This window comes from Camelina sativa, chromosome 7 (genome assembly GCF_000633955.1).
Source record: "Camelina sativa cultivar DH55 chromosome 7, Cs, whole genome shotgun sequence".
In the NCBI taxonomy this organism is placed as follows: Eukaryota; Viridiplantae; Streptophyta; class Magnoliopsida; order Brassicales; family Brassicaceae; genus Camelina; species Camelina sativa.
Window position 1 is genome coordinate 29,705,740 of NC_025691.1, and position 15,215 is coordinate 29,720,954.

A 15,215-nucleotide genomic window follows, 5' to 3' on the forward strand; every position below is an offset into this window, starting at 1 on the left:
GCAGTGACCATATCCAAAACAGAAGTGGCAGGTTTGAGCTGGTGAGGGAAGTTGAAGGCCAAGTTATCGACTTTATGCTCATAGATTTTGCCATTCCGATCTAGTTTATAGCGAGAAGTACCCTGAAACTCTCCCTTTGCCTCCCACGGAACTCTAGGTACACCTTTAAGATTCCACCTGATGAGAATCATGTTCTCTGATGGTTGCCAAACCCTGAAGATCTCAAGTGAGATATCTCTGAAGAGAATCTTCCCATGAAATCTGAGTGCCCAGAAGATCAATTTGTAGTTCTCAATCCCAGAGAATGTGTTCATTGGATCCACAAATGTTATATCATCCCTGAAAGCAAACACACAGAATCTTGTTTATTTATTCGGCTGATTAATTGTTTTCATCGACAGGTTTAACAAGGAAGGAACCACCTTAAAGGAGATGATGAAAAAAAAACACACCTGTAAATGTCGTAATTGAGATCTTTGGTGAAGAGCAGAGGCAAATCTTCACGAAGGGTACGTACAGCTAAACCGAGATTGATGTAGAACTCATCTTTGCCGTGCTGGTACTTGTCCTGCGCACTCGGTTTGGTCTTAACCTGCGCACCTCGAACAGGTGGAGGAGCCTGGACACTAGAGAGACAAAGCGGAGAGAGAGTATCTTCTTCAAACTCGTAGCTATTGGAAGAAGACGATGATGATAAAGCTTGGTTGGACATGGGTTTCTCTTTGAGTGATTTCCCGGTCGGAAGAAGGAACGAAGGAGAGAGGTTGGGGAGAAGAAACGCCATGTCTGCTGGATTTCAGAGGAGCTTCTTAATTTTTTCACGGCGTAGTGAATCAAAGGGAGAGGATTGAGTTGAGAAGAGCGAAGAAGATGCACGAAGAAGCTTTGTTGGAAGATAAACAGCTGTTCGTTTTTTGAGTGGTAATAAAAACTTTGCGTTGCCTTTTTCTTTTTGTTTTTATTGACTTCAAATATTTCTATTTGTTATATGATGAACAAAAAAAATTTAATAAATAGTGGCTAGAAAATTAAATCAGTGTGTTTGATAAAAGGAAAGGTGAAAAAACTAAAAAGTGATTAGAAATGTTCCTATAAAATAGGTCTAAGCCCAATAAAAAAGGCCGTAAAGGAACATAGGTCTAAGCCCAACAAATAAAATAGTAAGAAAGCCCACACTATAAGCGAGTTATCGCCACACGCGTCAAACCCTTTGGAAATATGCTATTTTGTTTGGTTTTAAAATATTAAGCGCGTCGTACTTTTAATAAACCTTTTGGCCTTTATTTAACAATTTTTAAAATAAATGTTATTCAGCCATTTTTTTTTGTTGAATGTTAGATTTGCTCGGCTTATTGACGTTTCAATGAACATTTAAACAATCATCATACGCACATGTTCGTCAACATTTGGATAAACAAAGTCGGTGCTTAAATAAATCATCCAACACATTATATTGTTCAAGATCAATACTCCAAACATTAGTTCAAGAATTCAGTTCCTTCCAATACATTAATTCAAATACATTAGTTCAAAAAATCAAGACCATGGCCAGAAACAATATAGGAACATCGACCATATTGGCTTAAGTATAAATAATTGCCAATTAGGATGATCTTTGTACCAAGTACTTATTGGCAACGTACAGCGCTTTATCCACTATTGAATAAGTGAATCAGAGACTCTAATTTGTTGCCTTCGCAAAAACTCAAAAGGGACAATATTAAACTGAGTACATCATGTAAGGGCTTTTGAATGCACAAGGAGCTATCAAAACTAGACCAGTACCAGAATATCACCATATCTATTTCGGCAACGTACAGCGCTTTATTCACTATTGAATTGAGTAAATCAGAGACTCTAAATTGTTGCCTTCGTAATAAGCTAACCACAAAAAAATCAATCATAATCAGTTGTCTGAAACATATAAGGGCTTTTGAATGCACAAGGAACTATCAAAACTAGACCAAGTACCAGAATATCGCCATGTCAATTTCGGCAACGTACAGCACTGTATACACTATTGAATTAAGTGAATCAGAGACTCTAATTTGTTGCCTTTCGTATCCACAAAATTAAAAAAACAAAAAAACAAAAAAAAACAAACTTAGGCTCAGATTATAAAAAGAAGTATGCATCAACGAGCTGTGAATCTCTCAAAGTTTGATGGTAATCTTGTTTCATCATCAGCGCCTACTAAAACTCAAAACCAAAAGCATCCTAACATTGAATCAACTAGCTAATGAGATAAAACAGCAAACATCAATTACAGCACAAGAAACAGATCTAAAGCCTCAGAAAGTGGAGGTAATCATCAATGATAAACTCAGATGGTACGGACAATCTCAAACATCACAGGCTACAATCTCAATAAACTCCTAAGCCATCAAAATAAACAAGACAGAATCTAAAAAGATAATTCACTACAAAAATGGGGGAAGCGCTCTTGGTCGTTTGTGTATGAACATTCCGTGGAAAAGGCGGCTTATATAGCGATGATTCTAGGTTACACGAAACCCTAAAGACCGTCTTTTGCTGAGTCAAATCACCTAAACGGGCCTCTCATATTTTCAAAGCCGACTTATTTCTGCATAATATGGGCCTATAATTCATAACATGCATTTTTCATTGGGCCCAAATTATTTAAAGTACACATAACCTTAGGCCTTTAACTGTCTTGTTTTAATTTCCGCGATTTACTTATCTTCTTCCATTTTTACTGCTTGCTTTTTCACCTGATTAAAAGGACCAAATCTTATAAAAAGTGTCATACAATCTCTATTATAGTAAAAGAGAAGTACAACTTCCCTTTCAGACCAAAATGTCCATACGCCAACAACATAAAAACAAGTAGAACAAGGTTAAATATGACTTCAAAGTTAAATGAGAATGAGGTTGTTAAAAAAAAACAAAAAAACTTTGTTTTGGTGTGCTGGTTGTAATGAAAGTTATACTAAAGTTGAACCCATGTACAAATGACATGTTTTTATATCATAACGATTTCAATAAACCATGTATTAACTTATATTTGTCTAAATATGTATAGGTTGACTGTCTGTCTAATGGATTCAACTTCCCAGATTAAGTGTCTTCTTTTAGAGAAGGATGCTAAAATGATACTACAACCGTCTTCTCTTCAGCTTTTGGATAGTCATTTAGATGAGGTATTATATTTCATATTGTACCATGTTATGTAGTTTCAATAGTGTTAAAAAAAGAATATATATATTATACTTTCATCAAATATAGATTCAAGATCCAACAAATATGCCCAAAGAACTGAGATCTTTGGTAGGCAAGACCTTTCAGTTTGTTGTGAGTATTGGCAAGGATAACATCTGAGATGGAAGTGATGTTTACAAGGTTGCTCATGTCTGTGTTGGCCTTGATATTGATCAAGAGGACTCTATCGAACAATCTCAAGGTGTCAGACGATTTAACTACCATTTTAAGTTGTGATCAGGTATCATGAAGTTTGAAAACCATTTTCAGTTTATATAAGATATTAACCTATTTTATTAACTTTGTGTAAATAATTGTTGTAATCCATTCTTAACAGGGAACAATAGTGTTATCCAACAGTTATGAACAAAATGATGCTTCAGAAACACCTTCCACTACTCCATCTTCTAAAAGGAAAGATGATGTTTCCGGTGAGAGTTCCGATCAATCATCTTTCTCAAAGAAGCTGTGTGTTGGGTCGATCAAGGGGGCTCTTGAAGATGCACATGTTGCGGGTTGGGTCGATCAAGGGGGCTCTTGAAGATGCACATGTTGCGAGTGGCTAAGAAGTCACTTTTACAGAAGGACTTATGGATGCTTGATAACCTTTTCTTATTTTAAATCTCAGTTTTACTCTAAACTTTGGTATTATTTATTTTCATATTTTGAATTTCTTTTCCTTTTACTTATCTAAGGTTTTCATGATTTAAATCAATAAAAAAGCATCCTATTTACATGTTTAAATCTCCTAAAAAGCATTTTGTTATTTGAAAGACAAACTCTAGACCAAATAAAAATCTCCTATAACCAATATACTTACCATTTAGGTTTAAATCATATTTGTTACTGCTCTCTCATTAACAATGGTAATGGTGTAATTTGGGATTTAATATATTAAAGCTGTTTTCGTGAAAATTAAAGTTTTCATTCAAAATTAAGATTTTTTTGCAATCAATGTCTTAACTTAATCGAACTGTATAAAAATGTAATGTCGCTGAAAATAATGTGTTACCTTAAATATGAATGAAAACCCGGATAGTCCACACAACATCATCTCCTTCAAATTCTAGCAAAACAAATAATCAAAAATAAAATCATTTAAGATCCCCTTGAATGGCGGATGGGTAGACTTGGTCTTGAGGGTTTGCAACATTTGGGTTATAGTAGGATAGATTCGGATTCGGTTTGTAGTTGTTGTACCCTTTGTTGTAATCTCCTTGGTTGTTGATGTAGTTCACATCCTCTAGCTGAGCATTCTCCCCATCTTGTTGTAGAAACTGCTCTTCCTCTGAGATTGCATGGACATGCTGCTGCTGGTTGAGGAGCTTATCGAGCTTGTCATTGAGGGTTTTTATGTCCCTCTTGTACTTGGCATCTTCCTCTCCAGTAGATCGCACAGTGCGATCGTACTCCTTATTGTATTGCCCATCAGATTGAGCCAAGTTCTCCACTAGATCCCAACCTTCATCGACATCTTTGTTGAGGAAGTTACCATTGCTTGCGGTGTCCAGCAACATCCGTATCTTAGGGACCACTCCTCGGTATAGTGTACTGAGTAATGAAGCATTGCTAAAACCATGATAAGGGCATCTGGTAGTGTAACCCTTGAAACGATTTAAATCTATGATAAGGGCATTAACAACCAAATCATTTAAATCTAAACAAATTCTTTTATGATTGAATAAATTTAAAAACAAATTTACTCACAGAATAGGTAACAAATCCAAATTAGAAACACATATATAGGAAATTAATATTTGATGTTCCTAAATATCTGCTAACCATTAACTTAAGATTACAAATTATTGGATCTACACGTTTTTGACGATTTACTCATTTATGTTTTTAGCTGAAGAGTTACACACAATTAATATATTCCCTATCTTTGTCACAATAAAATCAACACAACAAACACATCCACATTCTGTAAGAAAACTAAACTTAAAGTGGGGTTTCATATTCTTCTTTAGTCTACTTAGTAACAAAGTAGAAAGGTATGAAAAAGAGATCTGAGAAACCAAATTTTGGTGACGAAAATCAACAAACTCCTAAGAGAAATAGATTTTTGTCATCAAATACTCCTCAAAGTGTGCTAACCAACGCAAGTCAGCCTACTGGCAATTCTTCTATTCCACTAAATTCTGATTTCTCAAGAGTTTTCAGAGATGTTACAAACTTACCAATACCAAGCCATTCAAAAACTCAAACACCTACGAGTCAACATCTCTCTTCCTCTGACACATGTGCGCTTCAATCTGGTAAGAATTTAGTACATTAGTTAAAGATATTATAAAGTTAATTATACAGTCATGCATTTGTGTATGAATTGATTTTTCATATATATAGGTATTTTAACAGGTTCAGAGAATGTCTATCATGGATACAATTCAAATAGTATAATTAGGCCAATTAATTCTACTATATTTGCTGGTGATGTCTTCAAAAGAGCTAAAGAACGACTACATGCTTTTAGAAGAGACAGTGTGACAAACAAGTGCCCAACGAGTTCCCAAAATAAATCAAATTTTTAGTGTAAACCATTTACAATAACTTATATAATAACTCACATGTATTTTCTATCTAATCTTGAATTATTTGTTCTTTGTTTTTTTTGTAGCTGAAGATGATCATTCGTCCTGTCTTTCTGATCGTCCTTCTACTATCTTATCTGAGACATCTAATTGTAATGTCCCAATTCAACCAAGAAATTTCGAAGACGAATTTAATGACTCTATGTGGATGAACACCTCTGATGGTATAGTTTTAACTGAATTAATATTGAAACATTCATTCTAATTTGTGTTGTTACTGTAACTAAATGATGAAGATGAATCTACTTATGATGAATCTATTTTCTACTTATGATGAATCTATTTTTGCAGATGAATCTATTTATGATGAAGAGCAGTCATACTATTTTACTAGCAGCGATGAAGAGATGTCGAGTGCTTCTATCTCTAACCATGAGGAACCTTCGAATGCAGATGAAACATGTGAACCAATTTCTCTAATGGGACGGGATACAAACAAAGGAAAAAGTTCAAAAACAAAATCAAAGAAAATAGGTACTATGACTTATTATTGATTATGCTAATATTATATTTCTTTTAAATCCGACTTATTCTTAATTTAAAATTTTGCAGAGTATTTAGATCATGGTGATCCAGATTATACATGTCAGTATTGTGGTGCATTGTTGTGGTATGATGAGAGGCTTAACAAGAGAAGAAATACTAATAATCCTAAATTCTCCCTCTGTTGTCTTCAAGGAACTGTCAAACTCCCACTTTTCAAGAAATCTCCAGATTTTATTACCAAGCTGCTTACGGGTACAGATAGACGTAGCAGGCATTTTCAAAACAATAGTAGAGGTTATGAAATGGTGTTTGCAATGACGTCTCTAGGAGGAAGAGTAGATAAAACTGTACATCAAGGAAACAGACCAAACATGTTCCAACTACAAGGAGCTAATTACCATCTAATGGGTAGTATGAAGCCAAAAGAGAATGACTATGCTAAATTCTCACAGCTATACATTGTCGATACAGATAACGAAGTAACAAACAGAGAAACAGTTCTGAGGTTTGGTCACTTTTAAATTATTATCAGAGTTTCTTATAATCGTTTTCAACCTTACTTCAATCCTTTTAAATTTTCGTATATCTAATCTTGCAGTAAATCAAAGAACCAAAATACAACAAATGGGAAGAAAAATTTAAGGAAGGATATAATAGCACATTTTAGGGCAGCTAGAGATAGATTTGCAATGGATGCAGACAAAACTTTCCATATGAGGATAGTTAGTGATCGTGTCGGGTTGGATGGTAGGAATTACACGAACCCTACAATTCCAGAGATAGCTGCTCTAATACCCGGTGATTTGGTTAAGGAAATGCCTGAGCGTGATATTATTATTGAAGAAAAAAACACAAGGCTTCTACAGAGAATTAGTGAAATTCACCCTTCCTATTTGGCGTTACAATATCTGTTGATTCACATTTATGGGGAAGATGGTTTTAGAACAGATATTCAGAAGGGATACACAGACAAAACCAAAACAAACAAGATCAAGTGTATTAGTATGCGACAGTGGTTTGCATACCGGATTCAAGAGAGATCTTCTGAGTCTAATACACTTTTATTATCTAGGAGGTTGTTCCAACAATATTTAGTTGATGCATACTCGACAATAGAGTCCAATAAACTCAAATATATCAAGGTTAATCAATCAAAGCTAAGATGTCAAAACTACAGTGCCATAAAGGAAGCAGCTGATTCTGGAGTTAAAGATATGGGTGATCAAGGAAATCCTATTTCTATTCTCGCATCTTTCACTGGTGGTCCACGATATATGGTTCAAAGCTACTATGATGCTATGGCTATATGCAAACATTATGGCTTTCCTGACCTTTTCATCACATTTACATGTAATCCTAAGTGGCCAGAGATAACAAGGTATGTCAAAGCTCGAGGACTCACAGCGAATGATAGACCAGATATAATATGTCGAATATTCAAGATGAAGCTTGATTCCTTGATGTTTGATTTGACACAAAAAAAACTACTGGGGAAAACTGTGGCAGGTAATATATACTTTATGCATCGCTTAGTATAGAATAATGCTTATGTAAATTGTTTTAAATCTTAATTTATTTTTTGGTCAGCTATGTATACTGTCGAGTTTCAGAAACGAGGGTTACCTCATGCCCATATACTATTATTCATGGACAAGAAGAGTAAATTATCTACGGCTGATGATATCAACAAGATTATATGTGCATAGATTCCAGATAAAGATGAAAATCCTGAGCTGTATGAAATCATTAAAGATTCCATGATTCATGGACCTTGTGGAGCTGCCAATCGGAATTCACCATGTATGGTTGATGGTAGATGCTCAAAAATGTATCCAAGGGCACATGCGGATTTAACAAAAGTTGGAAAACATGGCTATCCAATATATAGGAGAAGGAAGGGAATGAATTTTATTGAAAAGGGAGGTATCAAATGTGATAACAGATATGTGGTGCTGTATAATGAGAAGTTATGTCTGAGATACCGCGCTCACATCAACGTTGAATGGTGCAACCAAACTGGCTCTATTAAATATATGTTCAAGTACATAAACAAGGGATTTGATCGTGTTGTTGTGGTTGTCGAGCCAGTCAACAAAAGTGCTGCATCGACTACAACTAATGTTGGAAATACAACTCAGAATTAATAAAACGTTCAGCAATCTTATTGATAAAATGAAATCAAATATTACTTTGATTGCAGGTATTTTAAAGATTTTTAGACGTTCAACAATCTTATTGATAAAACTACTTCATGATTTACAAATGTGTTTAATTAAATAATTTTGATAGGTATGTGTCGGCCTCTGAAGCTATTCGGCGAATCTTCAAGTTTCCCATACAGTTCAGAACAACTCCAGTGCAAAGGCTTGCGTTCCACGTAGAAGGGAAAAAAACCATGTTATTTCAAGAATAATGCTGACATAGATGAAGTATTGGAGAAGGCTGTCAATGAGGATTCACAATTGACAGCTTGGTTCTACTTGAATATTGTCAACCCTGATGCTAATCAGTATCTTTATGTCGAGATTCCAGCTCACTTTACTTGGTAGGGTAAGAAGAAACAATGGAATGATAGGAAGAGAGGGTTTTTACTTGGTAGGATTGACTATGTTCCTACACGAATGGAGCCTGAGTATTTCATGAGAGTCCTCTTAAATATAGTTCGTGGACCTAAATCGTTTANTTGTAAGCTTCTAATATACTGTTTTACACAACACATTTGGGTTTAATAGTCTGCCTAAGGATGGGCTTGCCTTGACAATCAAAGAATCTGTACCTAAGGAGGAAAAAGTTGTGTTGAAGGCTGAATTTTACAAATATTTCGAAAGAAGAACAATTGCAGAAATCATTGAGTACAATAAGGTAAATTTTGTATATATTGTCTAATTTGTTTATTACAATATAGCACATTCATTAGATTCCATAATGCGTAATTACTTCTTATATATTTGTAGGAAGGTAAATTGAATAAGGCTGTCAATGAGAAGGTTGTCAATGAGGATTCACAATTGACAGCTTGGTTCTACTTGAATACTATCAACCCTGATGCTAATCAGTATCTTTATGCCCAGATACCAGCTCACTTTACTTGGCAGGGAAATAAAAAACAATGGAATGCTAGGAAGAGAGGGTTTTCACTTGGTAGGATTGACTATGTTCCAAGACGAATGGAGCCTGAGTATTTCATGAGAATCCTCTTAAATATAGTTCGTGGACCTAAATAGTTTGACGATTTAAAAACTTACAAGGGTGTAGTTTATAAAACGTATAAAGAAGCATGTTTTGCAAGGGGTATTCTAGATGATGATCAGATCTTTATAAACAGCATTGTGGATGCATCGCAGTGGTGTTTCGGTCCTCAGCTACGGAATCTATTTGCGAATATGATTTTGTCAGATTCTCTCTCACAGCCAGAACATGTTTGGGAAGAAACATGGAAACATCTTTCTGAAGACATTGAGACAAAGAAAAGAGAAGAATATATCAATTCAGGTTTGTATTAGACTATTCTGGTTTTTTTTTTTTTTTTTCTTTGGTATAGAAAATCTGTATATTATTACAAAGACGCAACCTAAGATTATTATGTGCTAATTCTCCTCATTTCTTTGCTTGAATGCATCTTATTTATAGGAGCATTGCAAAGTATTAAAGCTAACCAAGAACATGTGTCTACTAAGCGAGAATTTGACCGAAGATGAGGGAAGAAATATTGAGGAGTTTTCAAACTGGATATTAGATGTGGGAGATGGAAAAATTGGAGAACCTAATGATGGAGAGGCTCTAATAGATATCCCTGATGAGTTTTTAATAACAAATGTTGATGATCCCATTGAAGCAATCAACAGAGAAATATATGGGGATGTTAAGTTATTGCAAACGAAGAAGGATCCTAAATTCTTTCAAGAGAGAGCTATTTTAGCACCGAGAAATGATGACGTCAATACTATCAATCAAATCATGCTGGATAAGTCACCTGGTACGATTATCATTCTTTTAATTTCATATACAGATTTAAAAAAATTTGGTGTGAAGGGTACTTCATTTTTTTAACTAAAATTTTATTGCAATTATGTACTAATACATTTTCTGTAAACTGCTGCAGGTGAAGAGATAAGCTATCTTAGTTGTGATAGTACAGATCCAACTGATTTAGACTCAGCTGATAATCCCATTTTTACTCCTGACTTCTTAAACAATATCAGAATATCAGGCTTACCAAATTATAATTTGCGTCTAAAGGTTGGAGCTCCAATTATGTTGTTGAGAAATCTAGATCCTAAGGGTGCATTATGTAATGGAACAAGGCTTCAAATTACGCAAATGGCTGATCATGTTTTGGAGGCCATGGTTATTACTGGAGACCGAAGTGGTGATTTAGTGTTGATTCCTCAGACATTTATCAAGCCATCTGATACCAAGCTACCTTTCAAAATGCGGCGTAGGCAATTTCCTATAGCTCTAGCTTTTGCTATGACAATCAATAAGAGTCAAGGACAATAATTGAAAGAAGTTGGTTTATTTTTGCCTCGACCTGTATTCTCACATGGGCAATTATATGTGGCACTATCTAGGGTGACGTCTAAGAAAGGATTGAAAGTTCTCATCGTCGACAAAGAAGGTCAGATTCAGAGGCAAACAATGAACGTCGTGTTCAAAGAGGTTTTTCAGAGTTTGTAGAAAGGTTGTCGATCATATTAACTCTATGGCTGTCCAATTTTATATTTTCTTTTAAACATTTATTTCTTTTGAATAAGATTTTAAGGAATTCCTTTTTGTTTTTGAAAAGTACTTTTTATGAACAAAAACTATCCAAAACGATACGCTATATACCAAAACTATTTTGATTTTCAAAAGAATTGACTATTATTGATTAAAATCTCAAAATTTTGACATATATATTGAAACGGATCAAATGACAGATATGTTTCCAAAAGCATTTCAACTAAAAAATCAATACACATTTCTACTTATGATTTTAAAAATAAATTGTTTCCTCTTATTGAGCCATATCAGTTACATGAGGATATTCATACCACGAGAATTCGGGGAAAATATAATTAAGATCAACTAAGAAATATTTACAACTACGAAAACCCTAATTAGTAACAACTTTAAATATTCTTTACCTTATACTTACTACTAAACATCACCCACACAAACCTTCTCAATTTCATTATGACTAACATTGGGGAAAAAAATGATATCAAAGATCCAATGCTTAATGCTTGGTTTTAACTCAACCTCAACTGTGAAGTTGCAAGATAACTCACTTTCGAAGAGATCCCTGTTTTTTTACTTGGAATCCTAAAGCAAAATGCTTTCAAAGGAGGAAAAGGACGATCAACAATTGAAGAACAACGTCTATTTCAAGTAAGTTTAATGGTAACTTAGGCATCAAACTTCTATTTCATTTTCTTAAAGGGCCATTAAGTGACGAAGATCTGAGGACATATGATGGAGTTGTCTATCCCTCATACAATGAAGCATGTGTGGCAAGAGGATTATTAGAAGAATGATTTCTGGCATTTTTTACATTGCTTTTTAAAATTCAGTTGGTTTGATTTTAACTACCTATTGGTACGTTTTCATTTCATGTTTAAGTTTAAAATAAATGAGCAAAGAATAAGTTTTCCAGTTATTATTAAACAACCAAATGCAGGAAATTTTTTTGAAACTATGATTAATATGGGAAAATCGAAATACTTACCCTTTTATTGTGATCCTCTAAATCTCCTTCTTTGAGATCAAAAACTTGACAGCCAATGAATGGAATCCATTCTCCTCACAAACCACTCGAAGCTGATACATAAAAGTGCATTATATTCAATTAGTTCCCAATTATCAAACACTAACTATATCAATTCAAATCTAAAAGGAAATATGTCATCTTATTATGTATCTTAAATTTACGTTACACTGTAGTATCTAATAAGTTATCACAATACAGTAATCGCCAATGTTGTAAGAAAAAAAAATGAATTAGGAACTCATCTTTCTATTTTTCGCTCAAGAAACATGAAATCTGTGGTAAGAAACTGATGTTGATGAAAATACATGTCACTTGATACCCTGAAGCGTTCTGGAAAACAAGTAAAGCAATCAGTTATGCCTCTTACAAATAAAACCAATTTTCCCAACCTCATTCTATACATATAGAAGATTAAAAATCTAAAAGTTAAGCAATTCCGAATGATAGAGAACTTACCAACCCAATCAAATTGATTACCACTTCAGTCTTATACTCATGGTTGAAAACCGAATCCGCCAATTATTGAATTTATCTACCCCAACACAGACATCTTCGATTCGATTCGACTTGGTAGGACTCCTCTCATTTCCCGATTTCGTAAAAACAGCGCGAAACAAGTTCTCGATTTTCGATGTAGTCAATTTGATTAGAAGGTACGATTGAAGAATGAAATATCGCTAATTATAATCTAGAAATAAGATCAATCGAATGGAAGAAGAAGCACTCGATTGCATTTGTTTCACTCAGGAAGAAGATAAGTCAAAAGGAAAACCTGAAAGACGTTTATTTTTTTATAAGAAAAAGGCCACCCAAGCCCAACTACTAAATTTTCCGAAAAAAACATCCAAGCCCAATATTTTATACATACACAATTAAACATATAACCCAACTATATTTAATTAGAAGTTATAAAACATTTCAAATTACATAAATTAAACTAATAAATTAAAAAATATATATTTACACTATGGTTATGTATATGATGTGTACAAGAATAAATACATATTAGTATTTCTCTACTGACTATATTATTAATCTGTGCATAATATTTTCCTCTGTTCGTGTTTCGACATACACCTTTTAAGTATTTTATTTTTTAATTGTATAAAAATTCTGTTTTATTATATATTTTCGTTTTTTGTTCATTTTTCATTGTATATAACCTTTAATACTTATCTCTATATTACTATTTTTCCAAAGACTAGAAAACTGTGGTAAAATGTCTTTTGGAACAAAATATGTATTAATTATAGAAATCTCATAGTGGTACAATGTAGATTGAAACACAAATAATATAATCAGATGATTATATAACACTACAATAGTATATTATTGTAGCGCCGGTCCGGTCCTAGTATTGTGGTAAAAAGAACAAAAATATTCCACAGAAACAAGGCTGCTTAATTTATTTCCTCTCTAGATCCATTAAATAAAAACCTACAGTATTGTGATTTTTTAAACCTTGCACTTGTGTTCTGGGCGATGAGTAAACTCAAAGTCAATATGGACAAAAGCTCTCTCAACCTTAGCGAGTTGTTCAAGCTTCTCCTGAAGAGTCTCTCCTATGTTGTGAGCTTCGTGTAGCCTCATGTCCTCTGGCAAAACAATGTCAACTTCCACAAAGTAGTGTGACCCAAACGTGTAAGCTCTCACTGTGTCTATGTGTTTTATCTTCTCGTGATGGTTCCATATCAAGAACGTTAGTTTCGCCAGGAAATCCGGTGGCGCTGAGCGTCCTATCAGTGAATGGACATTCTCTAAAACCGTTCTTGCCCATGTGCTGATTGTGTACAGAGCAATCTGATACAATAAAAAAAGAAATAAACGTTTTCTCAATCATACACTCTAAAATCTATTCTCTGTCACAAGAGACATTCTAAGATTGGATTTACTTACTACTATAGCGCCAGAGGGATCAATCCACCAGTAGAACTTTACAGCTAATACGGCTGTTGCTAAACCGACTGAATTGGTGATAACATCAAATAGGTGATCTTGTGCATAGGCCCTGACAATTTCGTTCTGGAAACTCCTGCAGTAAAGCATGAGTAGAAACTTGACGACTGTAGCCGAAGCCATTATTCCAATCATCCATTTTTCTTCCGTGCTACTCATATGAGAACCATTCTATACAATGAGAAAGATTAGATTAGATTACATCATATAACTGGCATCGAATGAGAAAAGCTCGTGTTAATTGTACCTTGGAAACGAGTAGCCTGGTTGACTCTAGTATCACTTGTAGTCCAAGAGTTGCCATCACAGATGCAAACACAATAATCCCCTGACAATTTTAAAGCAGTGTGATTTTTTTAGTTTCGTGAGTTTTAAGGGAAGGAATGAGAGAATTACAGAGACTATATATATACCACAGGTTGCATGCGCCGTTTTCCAATTGGATAGCGAAAATTGTTTGGTGTTCTCATGGCATTTGCAGTAAACCATAGAATAAATCCAGACAAGAGGTCTAAGAGGGAGTCCAAAGTGGAAGCAATCACAGCCATAGATCTACTCTCCACAGAGGCATAAACCTTAGCTACAAAAAGCACAAGGTTTGCTGCGTTTGAGATGTGAACAGCGAGCCTCTCACTCTTGGCAAGCTTCTTCAGTTCTTCCTGTTGAAAGCAACAACATGCCATGTATGAAAGAAAATGGACGAAATATATCGGTGAGAGATTCAAGAAGGAGACTAAAAGAAAGCAGGAGTCGAACCTCAGTTGGAGCTCCAGAAACAAAACCAGTTTCGTTAATTGTCTCCATCTCATTGAAACCCTCAAGGAGCTTCTCTTGGTTCTTGTAATACTCAGAGACTTTACGTTCCTTTTCTGATTTTCGACAACAGAGAAAAGTGAAAACCATGTTAAGAGTTTTGGTACCACCTGCTCTGCTTGTGTACTGATGATAAATTCAAAAACATGTTTAACAATCGATCCCTTGATGGTGTTTATCATAATAATCCCATCAAAATCTACAATGCGTAAAAACAACGAACGAATATGATTCTGTGTCCCTATCACACTAAAAAAATAAAGAAATGATTCTGATTTGCCAATGTTTCTTGCACATATCTTAAAGAAGCTTCCCAGATTCACTTAGAATCTAACATATGCTACAAGTTGGAAAAACAGAGAATTTTGCAAAATAGAAAGCTTAGTGCCTTTTGAATCAAT

General features: G+C 34.5%; 3 protein-coding genes across 9 annotated transcripts in view; all 3 read right to left on the reverse strand.

Annotated features, from left to right (window-relative positions):
- The window catches only part of LOC104703302, a 2,359-nt gene extending 1,333 nt beyond the window's left edge, over positions 1-1,026 (reverse strand). The window contains exons 1-2 of one of the 3 annotated variants that reach the window (XM_010419311.2): positions 453-1,026; positions 178-339 (exon numbers count right to left, since the gene is read on the reverse strand). In XM_010419311.2, coding sequence (XP_010417613.1) covers positions 178-339; positions 453-784 — 494 coding nt within the window. In that variant the 5' untranslated portion in view covers positions 785-1,026. Of the gene's footprint in view, positions 1-8; positions 340-452 lie in introns of all 3 variants that reach the window. The other 2 variants (XM_010419310.2, XM_019228002.1) reach the window with 2 other exon arrangements.
- LOC104703305 lies at positions 4,179-12,788 on the reverse strand. 5 transcript variants are annotated; one of them, XR_754166.1, is made up of 5 exons: positions 12,502-12,788; positions 12,004-12,375; positions 5,400-5,474; positions 4,420-4,823; positions 4,179-4,285 (listed from the first exon to the last, which is right to left on the reverse strand). XR_754166.1 is itself a non-coding variant. In XM_010419313.1 (4 exons), the coding sequence occupies exons 3-4, from the start codon at positions 5,411-5,413 to the stop codon at positions 4,314-4,316; spliced, it is 471 nt and encodes a 156-aa protein (XP_010417615.1). In that variant the 5' UTR covers positions 5,414-5,474; positions 12,004-12,375; positions 12,502-12,788; the 3' UTR covers positions 4,179-4,313. The 5 variants fall into 5 exon arrangements, 1 of the variants encoding a protein (XP_010417615.1); XR_754167.1 differs by having other exon boundaries at positions 4,179-4,809; XR_754163.1 differs by having other exon boundaries at positions 4,179-4,823.
- LOC104703306 (metal tolerance protein 9) overlaps positions 13,336-15,215 on the reverse strand; it is a 2,430-nt gene continuing 550 nt past the window's right edge. The window contains exons 2-6 of the mRNA XM_010419315.2: positions 14,758-14,870; positions 14,415-14,660; positions 14,249-14,329; positions 13,942-14,172; positions 13,336-13,845 (exon numbers count right to left, since the gene is read on the reverse strand). Coding sequence (XP_010417617.1) covers positions 13,501-13,845; positions 13,942-14,172; positions 14,249-14,329; positions 14,415-14,660; positions 14,758-14,870 — 1,016 coding nt within the window. The 3' untranslated portion in view covers positions 13,336-13,500. The remainder of the gene's footprint in view (positions 13,846-13,941; positions 14,173-14,248; positions 14,330-14,414; positions 14,661-14,757; positions 14,871-15,215) is intronic.